Source organism: Lutzomyia longipalpis, chromosome 2 (genome assembly GCF_024334085.1).
Source record: "Lutzomyia longipalpis isolate SR_M1_2022 chromosome 2, ASM2433408v1".
Taxonomy (NCBI): Eukaryota; Metazoa; Arthropoda; class Insecta; order Diptera; family Psychodidae; genus Lutzomyia; species Lutzomyia longipalpis.
In genome coordinates, this window is record NC_074708.1 from 17,935,246 (window position 1) to 17,954,228 (window position 18,983).

At 30.5% G+C, this 18,983-nt stretch overlaps 1 protein-coding gene across 12 annotated transcripts in view; it reads right to left on the reverse strand.

The window, feature by feature from the left end:
- Positions 1-1,288: 1,288 nt before the first annotated feature.
- LOC129791086 (sodium/potassium/calcium exchanger Nckx30C) overlaps positions 1,289-18,983 on the reverse strand; it is a 32,293-nt gene continuing 14,598 nt past the window's right edge. For 4 of the 12 annotated variants that reach the window (XM_055829023.1, XM_055829022.1, XM_055829018.1 and 1 more), the window contains 5 exons: positions 18,248-18,458; positions 16,115-16,299; positions 11,108-11,362; positions 10,859-10,995; positions 1,289-9,206 (listed from right to left, as the gene is read on the reverse strand). In XM_055829023.1, coding sequence (XP_055684998.1) covers positions 8,966-9,206; positions 10,859-10,995; positions 11,108-11,362; positions 16,115-16,299; positions 18,248-18,458 — 1,029 coding nt within the window. In that variant the 3' untranslated portion in view covers positions 1,289-8,965. Of the gene's footprint in view, positions 9,207-10,858; positions 10,996-11,107; positions 11,381-16,114; positions 16,300-18,247; positions 18,483-18,983 lie in introns of all 12 variants that reach the window. The other 8 variants (XM_055829021.1, XM_055829020.1, XM_055829016.1 and 5 more) reach the window with 3 other exon arrangements.

Sequence of the window (18,983 nt, forward strand, 5' to 3'; positions counted from 1 at the left end):
TCTCTGCCGAGAAATTCTGCATGGAAAGTGCTGAAAAATGAAGAAGTTAAATAAAAAGGCGGGAAACTTTTTTTTAACACTGGAGGACCCAACATTTGGCACAACGCGGAGGATCAAATTGGTAATAACGCTAATAAGTACCAGCTGATAAAATATGCTCAATAATTAATTATTAATCAGTTTATTGAACGAGGATCGAAAGTTTCACTAATCCTTAATCTCCTTGAAGCATTCCTGCGCCTAATTACTAAATATTTAATTGAGAAAATCGTCACTGAAAAAAAATTGCGTAGAATCGGTGCACAATTGCCAATTCAAACGATTTTTTTAGCTGCAGTTTTGTTTAATTTATTATTGTGACTAAATCATCACAATGCTTTTTTTTTTCTCGTGCCACTTCTTCTATTGTCATCATCCTGTTGTCTTCTCTCGATTATCGTAGCTTTTATCGTACACAATTACTTTGTTTTTTTTTTCTTCCCCTCTTAACCCTTCTTCTTTAGCCACACAGCCCTAGGGCTAGGCACCTTTTCTCTCTGCGTATGGACAACCCCTCACTAATTTACCCCCGTTCTAAAAAATTGTAGTCCCACAGGTACCATACAACCTAAGAAGGAGCTTTTCCATGGTTTTGCTCTGGAGGTTGGTTATCGACGCTAAGTCGGCCATGGCCGCAGTTGAGAGTTTTCCATCGCAGATGAATAAATAAATAATCTAAATCTAATCTAAATCTAAATCTTTAAGTAACTATTTCGTCCACATTAATGATTAATGATGAAGAAAAAGAGAACAAGAGTACTTTATTTGGAAAATATAGGGACACACATAACCTCAAAACCTCGGCAAAAATGTATGGGATGAGGGTAGTGAGTACCAATTTGATCCTCCACGTTGGATTCTGACTTTGACCTCAATTATCTTCCAAAGAAAAGACTTTTCTCGAGATTTTCTTTCTGCTATCTTAAAGTAATTAAAATTCCCTACACATAGATGCGAAATTCATCGAGATAAGTCTCGTTCAAATTGGTAGCAAGTACCAGTAAAGTCCTCCGGTGTTAAATATACTTTTTGTGTGATTTCTTGTTATTTTTTGATTTTCTTAAAATTATTGAGGGTCAAAATTGTTTCCTTGAGTCAGATCTCCACTCATATAAGCATGAATAAGCTTCTTCATTGCATTTATAGAGAAACAATGAAAATAATTTTAATTCCGGAAATTTTTTGACCTATCGAAACCATTGAACGCGAAAGGGTTAAAAAACATCCAGGGAAGAAAAAATGCCAGAAAAATTGTTTGTGGTTTTATATTGTCTGCATAAATTAATTCTTTACATATATTTGTCAGTTAATTCATTTAATGTATTATTTACTTTTCCTTAACTTTAATAAAATCTATAAGGTTTTTTTTTTTCATTTTTTTATGATAAAATATTTTAAAATGAACTATTTCTTTGGACACACCGACGTTCTCATTTTTTTCTCTCTACATCGAATCAAAAAACACCAAAACTTATTGCAAATTCAACGAAACAAAAAAAGAATCCAAAACAATTTTGGAATTATTTATAGCATTTTAAATTGATCTAATGCGCAAACTTTCGGAGATTAAAGTTCGTCACCAAAATTAACTCGAGGAAAACTTTGTTTTAACTATATACTTTTTCATTTCAATAACATTACAAGGTATAGTGACAATATATTGTACAGAAATTATTTACAAATTGAGTGTTTTTTTTACTTTGGAGGAGGAGAAATTTTATGCCTCTTAGTTTTTTTTCTTCCAGCAAATTAATGCTGAAATATTAAAGTTGAATTTTCAAAAGTTGTTTTTCTCGCCTCAAATCAAATTTATTCGCTTAGATATTTGATTTCTCATTTTTTTTTATTATTCCTCCTGCTGACAAAATTCATTTCTTTATCTTATCATTTTGTATGCTGAAACTCTTTATAATTCACGTTATGTCCTTTGCCATTTATCTATTCCTTTTTTTTGATATGTGAATTTTTCACACATTGAAAAATTGACGATATGTTTATAAAAGTGAACAAACACAAAATTTTAAAGATTTTCCATTTTGGATATCATAAGCTTCAACAATTTATTAGAATTCGTTTAAAATTAGGGAACTTTTTGTCATATTAACAGGAAAGGTAAAATCATAAGATCACAATTGACAGTTTTTTTTTATATGAGTTACATTGTTTTTTTTCCTAACTCGTCAATAAATTTATAAATTTGTTTACTTTTTTGTATATAGATTTTAATTCCTTTCCATCTGCTAAGCGTATATTTTAATATAATATTGTTTCTTGCCAAGTGAAATGCATTTTTTTTTGCAATAATGTAGCTCGAGATTTATAACGTTTAAATTTATCATTTTGTTAAAATAAAATTCAGTTTTTCTTCTAATAACAATAGTTCATTTCTTTTTTTATTAATTTGAATTTAACAGATTTTTTTAATACGAGATTAATTGCAGCAAAGCAACAATTTACCTCGTTTAATATAAGATTATTTTACAATGGAGCCTTTGCGCGTTTTTCATTATAACTTTGAAAAATATGTCTTTTTTGAACTAATATTCTGCTTTATCTATTTGTTAAAATATTTTTTTTAACCTCAATATCACAAACTTTCCAATCGAAATTATTTACATATGGCCAAAATTAATAAAAACTTACTAAGAATTATACAACAATTATATGTTAAAAATTCATCACAGAGCATCATTCAACAGGATGAAGAAACTTTTTTTTTTAATTTTTTTTTTTACTAAAATCTCTTTTCATTTAAATGAAATTATTAAAAGAAAAAAGAGAGAAGAAGAGCAAATTAGGAAATCAATGTTGCTTTCCAAATAGGAACTATCTATTTTTATAAATACAAAATACCACGATGTTCTATTTACAATTTTTCAAAAGACCTCTGTTTTCCCTATTTCTTATTTTTTTCTCTAAAAAAAATCATTTGAGTATGCAGACAAATTGAAAGAATTGTAGATTTACTAAAAAAAAAGAATTTGAACAAAATAGAAAGAGGAGTTGGAAGGATAATATTTGTCTTGTTTTCTTTTATATTACGTATACAGTGTAGTTTAGTAAAAATGTCTCAATTTATGGGCAATTTTTAAAAATAATATTTCAAAACTTTAAAAAAAAACCTAAAAAGGTTATTTTTTTAAGATAAAGACAAGAATAAGGATAAAGACAATTGAGATTAAATCATAACATATAGAATATAAAACAAAAATTAATATATATTTTTGCAGAAAAAAAACAGATAATTTGTGTTAAAATTTAATCAAAAGCGCCTGATATTGAGACATTAGCACTTCCCCACGCTGTATATTTAATTTTATTTACTAAGAAGAACTTCTTATGCATTTTTCTTTACGTTGGGTGACAGATTCATTTTAAAATATTTTAAACAACACTCCATTTTCCAAACTCGCGCAATTTAATCAGTTTTTATTCCTCTCTTGTTCAGCAACCTTTTCCCAATTCTTTTGAAATTCGCACAATGTTTAACCTCACTATTCAATGACCTATATAACTAGTTAACATTACTTTTTTTTCAATAATAATTTTCTCAATGAATTTATATTCATTTACCTTTTCATTTAAATTATTTTTAAGAGTACCTTTTCATGATTTCTTTTTTAAATGTAATAATCGTTGTTTCTACGGCTTTTTTGTTTTTTTTTTTTTAATATTTGTTGGTATTTTCTTTCTTCCTGGTTTAAATTTTTCGATTTTTTCAATGCAATGTAGTTTCTTTTAAAAGTTTGATATATAATGAAATTGGAGATAATTGGTTTCATGATTTTTTTTCACGGTATATAGTTTTGGTTAAATATCGTCTAAAAACTTTAGACTAATATCTTTCTTTTTTTGCTTATTGTGTCGGTAAAACTTTTCATTCTATGTCTTTGTTTTATAACTTCGTCTATTTTGTCATACATTTTCATCATTTCAAAATCGTGGTAATAAATACTCATCACTACAATTTATTAAGATAAAAAATCAATTTTTACATTTTTATTCTTTTGGTCATAACAATTTTTGTATATACAATTTTTTCATCTTGTATATAAGAATTTTTTCAATTTATATCATTTCTATTTCTCTATTTTTTTCTTCGCTTTTAATAAATAAACTTTTTTTTTAAAACTTTTTATCCTTCAATCTAATAAACAACATATTTTCATCATCTTTTTTATTAATGTACTGTTTCATTTTCTATTTATCTCCTTTCTCCCTATTTCCCTCTCTCACCCCTCTCATTTTAGTCAATTAAATCTTCAGTTTAACAATTTTTTCTTCTTCTTTGTGAATGGCTTTTAAGGCAGAGCAACATAAGTAATTCTTTATTTTTTTTTTAATATCATTTCTTTTTCATTTATAATATATTGAATTTTACAATTTTATCTTTTTTTCTTCATCTGTATATAATGTCACCTAGTTTTTTTTTAATTACATTTTATATTTTCTCTATATGTTATGGACTTTCATCTTTTTTTTTGGTATATAACATTGTGAGTTGTGTTTATTGTGAGAGACGTTAAAATACTTTTTTGTGATTTTCTGAGTTGCCTAAATATTTATGGAACTCCCGAAATAAAAATAATTTCCATGCAATTGAAAATGTATTTTCAGGCAGAAAAATATATTTGAGCGACAAACTTCCACAATTCTTTCTTTTCTTTTTCTTTGAAAATTATTCTTAAAGCAATTTTAATTTGTAATTATACTCTGCTTATAGGAAGACCATAGTTTGTGATAAATTTGATGAAGAACTTGTTCAACAAATTAATTCAATTAAATGTCAATTTTAAAGACAAAGTTCTAAACTCTATTCCCAAAATATATGGTTTCTATCTCAGATATTATAGAACTTCAATGTGATATTTAGGATGTTTCTAACTTCTTGGATCATTAAGCAAACAATCATTGCCGACTGATGAAATAAATTTTACTTTTCTGACAAAAAATATATTTTGACTTTCTCTTCAGCTGTTTTAAAGTTCTTTTATTCTTTTTGTCTTTTCGCAATGTCTTCATCAAATTTTTTTACTTGAAGCAAAATTAATCTCTAAAATTAGTTTGCAAAGCACTTAAAGTTGTTTGTTAATTAATAATGCTCTTGAGTTGTAGGAAAATAAACAGCTTCTGCTGAATAATAAATTTCAAGCTTTCTTTGGCAACAAAATATTTATAAAAATATAATTTGTTGAAAGTAAAATCGCTAAGAAGCTAATAAAAGAGAAAAATATAATAATTAAATGTTTTTTTTTAATGAGTGTATATTGGACTTACAAACTAGAAGCGTATAACAATTATCTTTTATATATATTTTCTTTATTAATTCATACATATAAAAAGGATGTATTTTCTATTTTCACCATTGTAATGTATAGTTACCAGTTAATAAATGGCTCTATAGTTTATAATTTTCATTCTTTTGCTATATTTGCTTGTTTTTCAGTTTTTTATTCATCTTACTTTTCAGTTGTGAGTCTCACTTCTCATTTTCTCTGCCCTGCAAATAAACTTTTTCCTTTTATTACAACGTTATAACACACAATTCTTTTATATTTTTTTTCACAAGTTTTTTTTCTTTGTGGTTTTTCCATCTTTTCCCATTAAATGCAATATTATGTATATAATATAACGCTATTACAATAAAGATAAAATATAAACGCGAATGATTTTTCAATGAAACGTATGCATGACATGCTTTTGTTAACTATATTTTATTTTTTCATTTCTTTTTTTTGTATATAGTGGCAAAAATTTTGAATTGTGAAAAAAATGTTTTTTTTTAGTGAATGCAATGTGAAAAGAATGATGTGAAAATGATGGAATTTTCTTCCTATTTTTCTTCAAATTCTATATAAGTTTTTTTTTTCATTATATATCAGAAAAAACATTTTGTTTATGTTTTCGGGGTTATACAAGATTTCTCATCTCATCTTTGTCATATACCAAAGTTAAATATTATATTTAACTATTACATTCTTCACTTATTTACATTACTTTGAATGCAATTAACATGTTTTGTTTTCGCTTCATTTATCATCAATAATCTTACTATGAATTAAATGAATTTGAAAAATTACGAATTTATCATCATCTCTGTAATCAGTAACATCTACAAATATTGCTTATTGCTTTGGATTTTTTCTTTCAGTATTTTGTCTTTTTTTATTCATCCAATATCGCGTGAAAAAATGTTTCTCACAAAACTTATATGAAAATTTGAATTTTATTCTTTTTTTTCGATCTTTTAAATATTTCACTTTTCTTATTTTCTTGCGGAATTGATTTAAAAAATGGGAATCATTCCAATTTATAGTGATTTGAAAGTTTAATGAAAGAACAGGAAATATCAAGGGAAATATATAGTTTGTAGCTAAAATATCAAATTTGGGTGGGAAAGACAACCTTGCTTTACTCTTTTTCTTTAAATATAAATATTTTGTATCATCGTGAGTTATATATATGTACGTATAGGCAGAAAAAGAGATCAGAGAGAGAGAGAGTGGATTTTAAATATAGAACTAGACGAGGGTTTTGTTTTCCATGAAAGAGGGGATAAAGTTTGTGGGATAGTTGAGGGAACTGTTTGAAAATATTTTATGCAATTTTCTCTGTTCATTCCTGGGGGAGCTTTTTGATAAATTCCATCTTCTTGCATTTGCAGGAAAGTCCATTTTCTCACCACTACCCCCTTATCATTATTTAACCTCTCACGCTGTATGTTTTTCTTAAACTTTTTCAAGATGTAAAGCAATATAGAAGCAGTTTAAATATTAAATCACTTTCTCCAAAAAAGCTAAACTCATAGATTTCCATCCACTGAAATGACTCAATAAATAAATCGAATGGAAATTTGTACTTTTTTTATTATATATGTATTTGCGATTTCACTTCAACTTTGCGTTATATTTGCTTATCTATGACATAATTCAGTATATATAGCGACAGTGATAAGAGAATTCTTAGAAGGAGATGCCATTTTTTTTCTTCTCAAAGGTAACATTTTCCATCATTTCAAGTGGCGCCAATTTAAAAAAAAAAATGTCGATTTTACATTCATACCAAATATGGGTGGTGAAAAGGGAAAAATATATTATCAGTCCCCAAGAATACAGTTTGTAGCAAAAGTATAAACGCATTGGAGGAGAATTATGGGAGTTGTGGCACCTCTTTCTTCTTTAATGATAATTTTGAGATATTTAAAGACAAGTAGATGCCTTTATTTTGATATATGGTTAATTTAAAATTTATTAAATAAAAATAAAATAGTTGGACGCCTCATAAATTGAGATTTTGTCTGTTTTAAAATAAATTTGAGAATCCCTATAGCAACCAGGCGCCTCCATTGTCATATGTAATTTATTATAACTTATTTTTAAATTATTTTTAATTTTTTTCTCGAGTTTACTACAAAATTTTACGTCAAGAAATTGAGTCTTAATCATTTATAAAAATCTTTATTAACCTGTTCAGAAATTTTTAAGATAAAAATAAAAAAAATTAAGTATTAAAGACAAAGGAATATCTCTTCATAATTCAAAAAATCATAAATATTTGATAAATCAACAGCTATTAATTAATTTAAAAAAAAACCTATTCTGATCCACAAAAAATCGAATCGTAAAATATTCCACAAGATTTCTTTTTAAACTTCGTCACAGAACTTTTGCAACGCACTGTATTCCATAGTTAAGTTGCAGGTATAGCGTTCCAAAAGGATAATAATAAATTGAAGTTATGTAGAAATAAAATGAATAATAGAGGATTTTTCTCATTTACTGCTCCTGAATTATTAATCATGCTATACAAAATTGATACATTCTCATTTCTCATACCCATTTCATCTTCCACACACACCGCTTTTTACCCCACTCGCTTATGAAATATGTTTTGTAATAGAGACAAAGTTAGTAAATCACAAGTAAAGTGCCGCTAGTGTCGCAATTTGTGTTTTTTTTTCAATAAGTTAAGAACATTTTTCATTTTTTAAAGTTGAGTTTTTTTCAATTTTTTTCGTTCTCTTTTTTTTTCCTTTAGTTTAATATAGCAATATTTTTTTCATTATTATAGAGAATAAGAGGAAGAATATTTCGAAGAATGGTGGAATTCAATACTTTAACTTCTTTTTTTTTGTCTTTTATTTTTTAAGAAAATGTTTTTTTTTGCTAATTCGACTACGTTTTTTTCTCTTTGTCAGTCATTTTTGACAATATATGACTCCTTTTATATAAATATTTGCACTAAATATTTTTTTTTATTAAATAGAAACGTTTTTTTTTATTCTGCAGCTCTTATATTGTTGCCATGTTATATTTTCGCTTTTTTGATGAAATTTGAAGCTGACTAATGTTTTAGATTTTTTTTTTGCAATTTTAATTTAATGTCTCATCGTTTTTTTTCCTATCCGCGCCGCAGAGCTTCGAACGAAAGGAAATTCTTTCTATATTGATTGTTTTTCATTTATAATATAATAATTCTTTTTTTTTTTTACTATTTGACATTATAAAACAACTCTTTTTTTATATACTTTGTTTAATGGCTATTTACGCGAAATTTAACTCCTTCAACTGCGACTTGGTGTGTATACGCGAATGACATTTTAATGGAACACTATTGAATGCAGTTTTGCTGAGCAAAAGTAGCATTTTCACGCAAGAATTTTAAACCATCCCGCAATATATTTTTTTTCTTCGGGGCCAATCGCTTTTGTTTGCTGAGAAAATTTTTCTTTCAGCTGCATCAATCGATTGGTGAATAATACTTCTGCAGACACTGGAGATTTTTTTTATATTATGTTGGAATCATTATGCGGGGAGGTTCTTCTTCTTTTATTTGGTATTTTCTTTTAGTTTGGGGGAAAATGCTGGGCGAATGGTGGGGTTCCCTATTTCCATTTTTTTTGTTTGTTTTTTGTATGTGTTCAAACTTAAACGGGGCACTCAATGAAATCGTACTCGAACATAAGAGACACGGCGACGAAGACAAAGTACAGCAAGAACATGGTTAGGCCGAGACTTTTGTTCATTCGCCATCGGAAACAGGCAATCGACAGGATGACAAATAATAACATCATAAATAAAATTGTAATTGAACAAACCATTCCGACCGAATTCACTGTGACCGGTTGTCCATAAATTATGCCATACAGCAGCCACGGCACTGGCAATCTAATTGTCCGTTGAGGTGTACGTTGCGGGGGTGGTGGGTACGTGATGTTCAGCAGATCCATTTGCAGCAGCAACACACATGAGGGGTTGGAAAGGCCAAGAAAGAGAATTTATACAAGGGTTAGTTGCGCAATTTCATTTCCGATACATCAAGCAACTTGAGAATAATATTCCATTAATGATGCAATCACAGTTGGAATGCAAACATCTACTAGGCTTTCTCCCCCACATAATGTAGTGTATGCTATAAAATTTAACGTGATTGCTACAATTTTATGCACACACATGCTGCTGCTATTTTACTTTGTGTAAAACATCACCCACGTTTGCTTGTACATAATTCAATAAATACGTCACTCACACGCTGAATTTTTAAAATTAATAATTTTTTTTATTTACATCTGATAGTAAAAATGCATCCTGCTTTTTAATTTCGGGCAGATGACGGTTTAAATGGATGTTGTTTAGAGAATTTTAATGTCATTTATATGTTTTTTTTGTACATATAAGAAAGCTTTCGGAGCTTTCACGAAAGATGGATCAATAGTAAATCCCGAAGAAAAGCTTTAAGTAATTTTGAAACTAACAATTAAAAAACGACTTAAATTAAACGTCTTAATATTGATAAAAAAAAGTGATTTACCCGTTTCTGTATGGAAAAATCTTTCAAAAGTGGAAACAAATTAGGATACATGTAATTTTGAAGAGTATTAAAAGAGAAAAAGAAATCGTCAAAAAGACTTCAAAGTTGTAAAAAAAAAAGTTGCATATTTTTGTCCAATTTTTTCTTTTATTTTCTACAAGATTACGCGTTTCGTGATTGTTTTCTCAAATAAGAGACTGCTCTATACTAAATCGGATAAACTCCTTTAGATAATTTGCATCTCATGAAAGAGTTTAAAATTAAATATGAGTTAAATGTTTTTCAGGGCATAAGAATTATTTGGGAAGAAAAGTTAATTTCTTTCCTGACAGTCATCAGACTGAAAGGGAAGTCGAGAAGAATGACCTATTTTCTTCAATTTTCTCCCTGTCAACGACTGATAATAGCTTAAAATGAGCATAAAGCTCAAGAAAAGTATTTACTTCCCCTTTATTGTAATCTTCTTGTTCTCGAGAACATCAATTTAATAAATAATATTAATACTCTTAAAGCCAATATGCTACATTGGAGGCTATTAAAAAGCATTTAAAAGGCTCTTTGGGCTCATTACTAATTGGTAAATGATTTTTTTTTAAATAAAACAAAAAAAAAGTTTAAAATACGTTAGGTACGAAAATTGTTCTATTTGCATAAATTTAAAACATTTATTTATGTTGTGAAAATATTGCATTTTCATTCAAAACGTGACCCAAAATGCGTTTTCAGTACAAAATGTATTGATTTTATCAATAAAAATAGTCCAACAATGATTCCAAAAACTTCCCAGACAATAATTTTTGATGGTTGAAATGATTTTTTTGACGTAATACGTAAAGTGCAAAGCATTTCAAATCCATCATACACCGTGCAGAAAAGGTACTTGAATTTTCAAAGGTCGTGGAAGCTTTTGTCATGTGGATGGGTTTTGTCAGCTTTCTTTTTCCTATTTTAAAATATTTTTCCCAATAATGCGAAAGCATGAAGGATATTTTAGCTTTTGAGCACTTACCCTACGGTGACGTCGAAAATGTTGCTACCCACGGAACTAGAGACAGCCATATCACCGAATCCCTTTCGGGCCACGATCACGGATGTAATGAGATCCGGAATTGAGGTACCTGCAGCTAGGAAAGTCAGACCCATCACCTGAAATTTAAATGCAAAAGGATTAATTTTTAGGATTTTACAGGAAATGTCCTTTCTCTAGTTTCATAGGTGTTATATGGTTTTGAAAAAAAATTGCAATGCAGAATGTTACCTCTGGTGGAATGCGGGCAGTGTCACCGGCGACGTTGGCCCACCACACCATCAAGTACGAGTAGGCAGCAATCCATACAATTGAGCCGATAAAGGTCACCGGAAAGAACCTCTTCCCTCGCGGTGTTCTCGTGTCGGGGAGCGTTAACCAGAGTGGAAAGAGGATGGGGGCCACTAGCAAATATGTTATCCGCTTTTTCCCTGTACTAGGCCACGACATACTGAGCGCCTCTGGCTCCTCCTCAATCTCATTTCCCTGTTGTAATAGATAACCCTTAAATAACAAAAATAAAACGGAGAAAAAAGACAACAAATCGGTCAGTTAGATGAGGGGAAGAGTTCACGCATCTTGATTCTCCTGTTTATTAGCTTAAAAAAAGAAAGAAGACGTAAAAGTTGATAAAAGTGGACAAACTTTTGGCACACACACATATAACATGATAAAAAGCTGCATGTCGAAAAATTACAAGAAGCCACTCATGGGGGAGGTAAAAATGGCACACGAAATATACGTGATCTGTAAGTGCTTTTTGAGGGCGGAGAGGGTGTGAGAGAAAAAGTACTCGAAGGACATTAATTGGTTGGTTACATCCTGATGGCTTTTCTCCAACTCTTCGCATATCATGTGGTTTTATGTGGTAGCACTCTCCATGGGAAAAGTACGCAGGCAAATTCATAAACATAACATTGTAGACAGAGGACTCACTTCTCGTACATTGGTGGAGTAATCCACATTAGCTCTAATGAAATTTTTTATGGCATAGTATCACTTTAAAAGAAACAATTACAAACTCCACAAGAACGTGATTTCTCCTATGGGGAAAGTAATTTGTTATTAAGCGAGCTGACCCATACTCCCACGTTTCTTTCATGTGCAAAAACTTCTCTATGTTGCAAGAAAGTTTAAGAGCACAGTGGCAGCTTTCAGCGTCATATCGTTATAACCTTATCAAACAAGGTCAGTTGTGCCAATAAATGGGAAATGATATCCTTTAAAAGTTTTTAAATTAATTTATTAACTTTGATGATAAATATTATTTTCAAATTCACCGGCAACATAAGTAGCTCCAAAAATGAATTAATATCTACTCTCAAGGTAAACTAAAAGAATCTATACTTTACTATGCAAGGTCTTGTGTAACTTACAATTTTTTATCCGAGATGAGGCATTAGAAAGCTATCAAATTTTCCTCTTCAAAGTTTATTAAGTGAAACAGAAAGTCCTCGTTTTTTTTTTGTATACAAGTTAATGGGTTAACAAAGTCACTTACTATTTAGCTTTAATATATGTGTTTTATTTTATATTAGCTTTATTTATATTAAAAGTTTCAAAAGCCACCTTATCTTGCGATAAATTAAGATCTCTGCAGCAGTGTTAATATTTAACATGCAATGTAAGCACCACAAGCAGCATCCATGGAATAATTTTCATGGAATTGTGCAAGCTTGAGGTAAAGTTTTGTGGCTAAAAGGGGAGGGGAGGGGTGAGTGTCGCATCTAAAGAGGATCCCTTAATGGAGCACCAACTTTTACAGCCACACTTTCGACTAATTTCTGTGTGTATGACACTCTCAAAACCTCCATGAGGACGTTCTTAAATGCATTAGTGGGGGCTGCATTTTATGCTCAAATTTCTTCAATGACCATTTAATGGCATCACCTAAACTCACTCAAGTTTTCCTGATAGAACCAGCATGACACTTTTTCCCCGCAATAAATGCGATCTTCCACGGTGATGGAGTGAAAATTGCAAATGGATGGTCAAGAGGGAAGTTTACTTTAGAAGAGCTTTCCCTGATAAACATCTTTGTATATACAAAAAGGTTTAAAATATCATGTTGGGTATATTTTCATTTTGAAGCTTTATATTCATTGAAATTCAAGTTGAAATTTAAGGAAAACTCCTATTTTGCTCCTTGTTGTGTTAAAAGGTGATTTTTGCATTGAAACATAGAGTAAATTTATATATAACAAACTATGTAAAGAAACATCAAAAGCTCAATGGCGGAAGTTTCGAGTTAAAAAGACCTCTCTGGTACTTGCCAAGAGAAGAAAATTTTACGAGGTGATATTATATCTTTCATATTATGTATGTACATAGCAAAAGCTCTCTTTGAGTGAGAGTTATTAAAAAGGATCATTCGAGAACAAATTGTCCACATAAAATAAGCATTATTTTTACATAAATTCTATCTTCTATTCTTATCTTGACCTGAAAAATTGATCGAAAAATGAAACTTGCTGAAAGTTTTGTTGATAAAAAAAAAAGAAAAATTATCCAATTATTTAAAATGTTATTTCGACATAATAAAATACGTTTTTGTAGAATTAATATTTTTTTATCGAATTTATAAAATATTTGTTTAGAAAGTTAAATATAGCGAGGGCTGCATTGTAAAACCGGCTAAGTCGGTATGAGCTCCGAACCGACTTAGCCGGTTTTACAATGCAGCCCTCGATAGGTGATATAAGAATTTCTCTTTAAGAATAAGAATTTTTCAAATTTAAAAGTAAATAGACTTTTTATTTTATAATTTGTAGGTATGACTTCAAAAAAAGATACAAAACATGCTTTAAGACAATTTAAAATTTTATTTTGAAAACTACTCTCAAAACTCTTGGATTATTAACAGCATTAAAAGCCATATGTTTGGAATTAGTATAGAAGTGAAAATTTCTTAGTAACAGCCTTGGTTTTAGCAATAATCGATGATGCTTTTCAAAGTTAATTACAAATTCCCTTCTGAGAGAAATATCTATGAGAGGTGTCTTCCCAGAAGTTATATTTATAATACTTGGTATAGTAGAACCTACTCACATATTTTCATCGCAACTACATTATAAGTTATTTCCTCCTTAAATCCTATTAAGTTTCTCCTACAAAACTCCCAACATTTGCTTCTTCCTACAAGGAAATTATTCCACCAAGGATTCCAGATGGAAATCACATGGAAATTCTCTACTAGCTATTCCTGCTTATAGCACAGAGACATGCTGCTTGAGAAATAATCAAAATAATCAATTTTACATATATGGTTATGTATCTACATTATGTTTTATGCGCATATAAAATGATTTTTTTAAAAGATATTTTATAGGAATTTCACAAAAATATAACTTGTAGAAGCTTCTGAATACGTTTTTATTTATTATTAGGACATTTCGAAAGTTTTCTTCTCTCTTCATCATTATTTATTCTTTCATTAATTTCAATGACCTCATTTTGAGAAATCAACTTTTTGCAACATCCCGTATTAATGAAACTTGCCAATTTGACAGGGAACCAATTAAATTCTCTGGTAATGTGATATTTTGTTAGGATTTCTTGTAAAGCAAATATTATGATTTCTATGAGATACGAGCACAAGAATAATCATGAGTTATACATACAATTAACGTTTAAAAGCATATATTATTTGAGGCTAATTTAGTCTTGAAATTTATTGTTTAGATTGGAATAAGATGAAGATGGAGGAATGAAATTAACGTTAATGTCTTCTGGTACGTTTATAATTACCTACAATCAATTAGTGTTGGTGGGGATATAAATAAAATTTTGAGCATTAGGTAATATTTTATATATGTCGCAAAATTGGCTTGAATTGACAAAATAAAGAGTACTTAATGGGTTGCAGCAATGAATGCTTGAAATACTCTCTCTCTCTCTCTTTAAACAAGAAGATTTTATTATATAATTCAATTTGTAATAATTTATTTAAAATACAAACATATGATGAATGTTAAAGAATGTACCTAATTTTATCTTTTAATTAAATAATCCCGAATGTACATAATATATTCCATTAAATTACAGAATCTTTTATTGGGTCAATAAGTAATTAGTTTGGTCAGAAAATAAGCAAATAAAATGCAATGTTTGATGATCAAACAGTACGAGAGTTTAATTAATTTAGGATTTTTCTGTAATGATTTGCGCATTAAATTTTTACTCGTCAAACTTTTATTGATTTAGCATTGAAAAGAACAACAATAGTGCTCAGCTATTGATAATAAATTTTCATTTTTTAGAGGACTTTTTGAGACGTTGCTCACGTTCATGTTGCCAATGGGAATTTCTTCAAAAATTCTTTAACAAATTTATCAACATTAAGTTGTGTTTTTTTTTCTTCCACCACAACTCTATGGAAGAAAGCCACGTGATACTAAAATTGTCTCAATAAACCAATGAAATTTTGTCCCATTACATTGAGCATCGCTCGTGGCCTCAAATGGATAAAAATCCCAAATAATCGAAGCAAAATAAATAAATAGAAAATACGGCAAGGGGTTGGGGGGGTTGATTGTCTCCCATTCGTTATGTAGAGAGTGGTGAAATTACAAAGTGGGAAAATACGTGACTTGACCCGAAGTATTGGATGTGGGTCCGGCATATATTTTTTGGCATTCTTTCAGAACACCATATTTCCTTATATATGCCACCATAGTGCGCGCCTTCTCTCAGTCACACCACTGCATGATACAACCCGGGTTATATTGGATGTGATGGGAAAATATTAAAATGCCTCATGAATTATGTGATGTGGATGTGCATTCAATATAGTGCTCGGGAGGGTGCCTGTGTGGCAGATAAAAGACAAAATAATAAAGTGCAGTCAGCAAGGAAAAATTTCAGCTCTCTATCTGGAATTGCTTCCTAAAGCTCCGGCAGAGATTGTCCAGCAACGTAAGCATACGTAAGAAAGAAAGAAAAAACACAGCAAAAGCTCCTTCATTTTCCATTCCAATATCCTTTATAGCGGGTAGAGGAATTGTCGTAAAGCAAAGAGGGGTGGAAAAAAACTAAATATGCGCAATGCTGTAGAGATTTAGCAGAGATTGGCGAATCCCATATACATATAATAGAAAGTGACTTTGAAGGTGACGATAGAAGAGGGAGGACAAACAGACGAGACCAAGTGCGCTTTGTAGAAGGATGTGAGAGTGGTGGAAGGAGGTAGGAAAAAAAATTTTTGTTGTTGTGGCAGAAAAGCTCTACACGAGGACTCACCGAATCGAGTCGCGTATCTATATTTCCATTAGGACGATCGCTAGCTAATGTCGTTTCTTTTAGGTTAATCTTAACGTGATTTGCGGCTGTGGAGGTGGCAGCTCCTCTTTGTGGTTTCGTGGCGTCCAGAAGCACTTTGAGGGAGGCAATGGCATGCAATTGTGTCGCTTTTTCATCCACTTTGCCTGCAAAAAAAAGAGAACAAAGTTAGAAAAAAATAACACCCTTCATCATGGCGTCACATAATATAATTTTTTATGTATTCTCACATAAACACATGCGGAATTTAATGGGTCTAGAGCGGAGCTTTTTTTTCACCCCATGCGCCCCTTCACTATGGCAGCGAGTTCCTCATCCCTCCCAAGAAGTAAAGCCAAAAAAAAGCCTCCTAGAAAGCAGTAGCCTCTCATCCCCATTGAATTGTGAATTCAAAGAGACACCAGAGATTTGTGGAAAGTCAAGAGGTCAAAAGGCATCGCAAGTCCTCCGTGGAAAGGACATTTTCTAAAGTTGCTTATGGCGGAGGATTTAGGTGGGGTATATTGTAAGAGAAGAAACATCAAACAAACTTAAGTGGACAAATTTTGTTCTTACTTCAAATTGATCGACCCCATTCCCTTGAGATCGAAATGTAGTTTTTGCTCTCCCAAAAATTTCAATGCCTTTTCCAACAAAATCATAATTCAATGGCAAATAGAGATGGACCAAATTAATTTTCACTTTGATTTCAGAGAGATATTGCCCACACTTGTGGTTGACCAAATAGAAAATCCATTTTCACAAAAACCTCAGAGGCATTATTAAAAAAAAGATTTTCATTTTCACTTTTATTACCATGAAAGGGATGAAAAATGTGAGTGGAGCGTCAGAATTCAAATACCATTGGTTTTTCAAATACAATTCGTTTGATCAAAAATTTCTATTTAAAATTCAGTTTAATTAAAAAAATATTTCATGACTATTTCACAGTATGCATACATAGTTTTTATGATTAACTTTAATTATAATTTAATGGTTGAGCAATAATTAATCTGTGTGGTTCCGGGACTCTCTGTATTGCAATCAAAGCAATTTTTTAACTGAACTGGTTTTTTCAAATAATTTGTAATTAACTTCGTGTGATATCATTAATATATTGTAGGAATCAGGAAAGAGTTTTTGATATGTATTAAAAAAAATTATAAAAAACAAAACTATTTATAAAATTTTCCGTAATTTTTAGAAAAATAAAAAAAAAAGCTTTACAAAGCTTTTAAATACCTACAAATATAATATCCGTATCTCTTCCGTTTTCCATATTGCTATATATAGAAATTTTCATTTCAGTTTATATATATACCTAGATATGTAAAACATTACATAATTTATCTATATTATTTTCACATCTATTAAAATAACACAGAAAATTCAATCTGCAATTTAATTTATTATTTTGAAAATCCTTCACTCGATAGTTAGCTTTAGCAATAAACTTAACTATATTTATTAGAATTCCTGTGACGAATCTTCTTGATTGAGTGAGTATTCACTACGTTATCCCAAGCGTGTGTTTGGCATCTTTATTTCGTCAGCTACTGCACCGTGCAGTTTTGCAAGAGATAAACCAATCCCACTCACACTGTAGTGATTCTTTCTCTTGACACTCTGACTATTTAGCAAAATTTGGGAATATTTTTATTTATTTATATTTTTATAGCTACTTTTTCGAATCTCTTACGCTTATGCATATCATGGTACAATAAAAGTAATCTATGAAATAATCTTATTGTGTTCATTTAGCGTCGTAATAAAATATAACAACTCATAGATAAGACTTTGGGAACAGTTTGATAGGGAAGTGGGGCGTGTAGTTGTGGCCCTATCATAAAATCATAAAATAGAGAGATTTTGATGGAATGCAAGAGCTGTGGGGCTTTGGAGAAAGTGAACCAAATGCTAAAGGAGTGTACACAAAAATGTGTGGGAGTTGAATCGTGAGGAACTCGCAAGTTTCGTGGATAAAAGAGAAGTATACGGTTGAATTTCAAAGAAAAAGCAACATTGCTTCTTTGAGCTTCAGAGCTTCTGCACACAGAAAAAAAGAAGCCAGCAATGAAGGAGAAAGAAAAGAGATAAAAAATATATTCAACTCACCATCATGAAGTGGATCAATGGTGTGTATCATCAATTGCAACAGTCCGTGGCGGAATTTGGCGCCTGTCACTGTACTCGTGCCAGCACTGGTGCCAGTGGCTCCGCTACTCGATCCAGGTGGCCCAGATCGACTTTCGGACGCAGCCCTAGAAGTAACTGAACCTCCGGGCTGGGTTGCCATTGACGTTTCAGATGAATTGGCCGCATTGCCCTGCAGTTCAAATGTCTGATTATTCTGTTTGACGTTGAGGGTTGGAACATACAAAAGAGAAAATGCATCTAATTTTACTCAATTATGTACACCGAAGCCGAACCACAAAGCAAACTATGGGAGAGAGAGAGTTTATGATAAGAAGGGGGAGATGGTTTATGAATTTTTATACATAATATTTATTTATAAAATAGCTATACACTTATTAAAAAAACATTTATTATTTTCTCAAGTATACCATCATAATTATATTTAAAACATGTATGGTAAATATTATGATGTTAATATGTGTATGTGGTGTGGAATGGAAAGAAATATGTGTGTGTATGAGAGAGGTCCTTAATCTACGTCATGGTAATATGAACACTGATTTCTTTATCCTTGATTTGTAACACACTGATTTTCTTTTTTGGCTTTCACCCTGCAAATGATAAGCATCTCAATTTGGTAAATGGCTCTTTAATTATTTACCCCCAAACACATACACTCTCTGCCCCAATTTTGGATTTATTCGCCCGAGAAAAT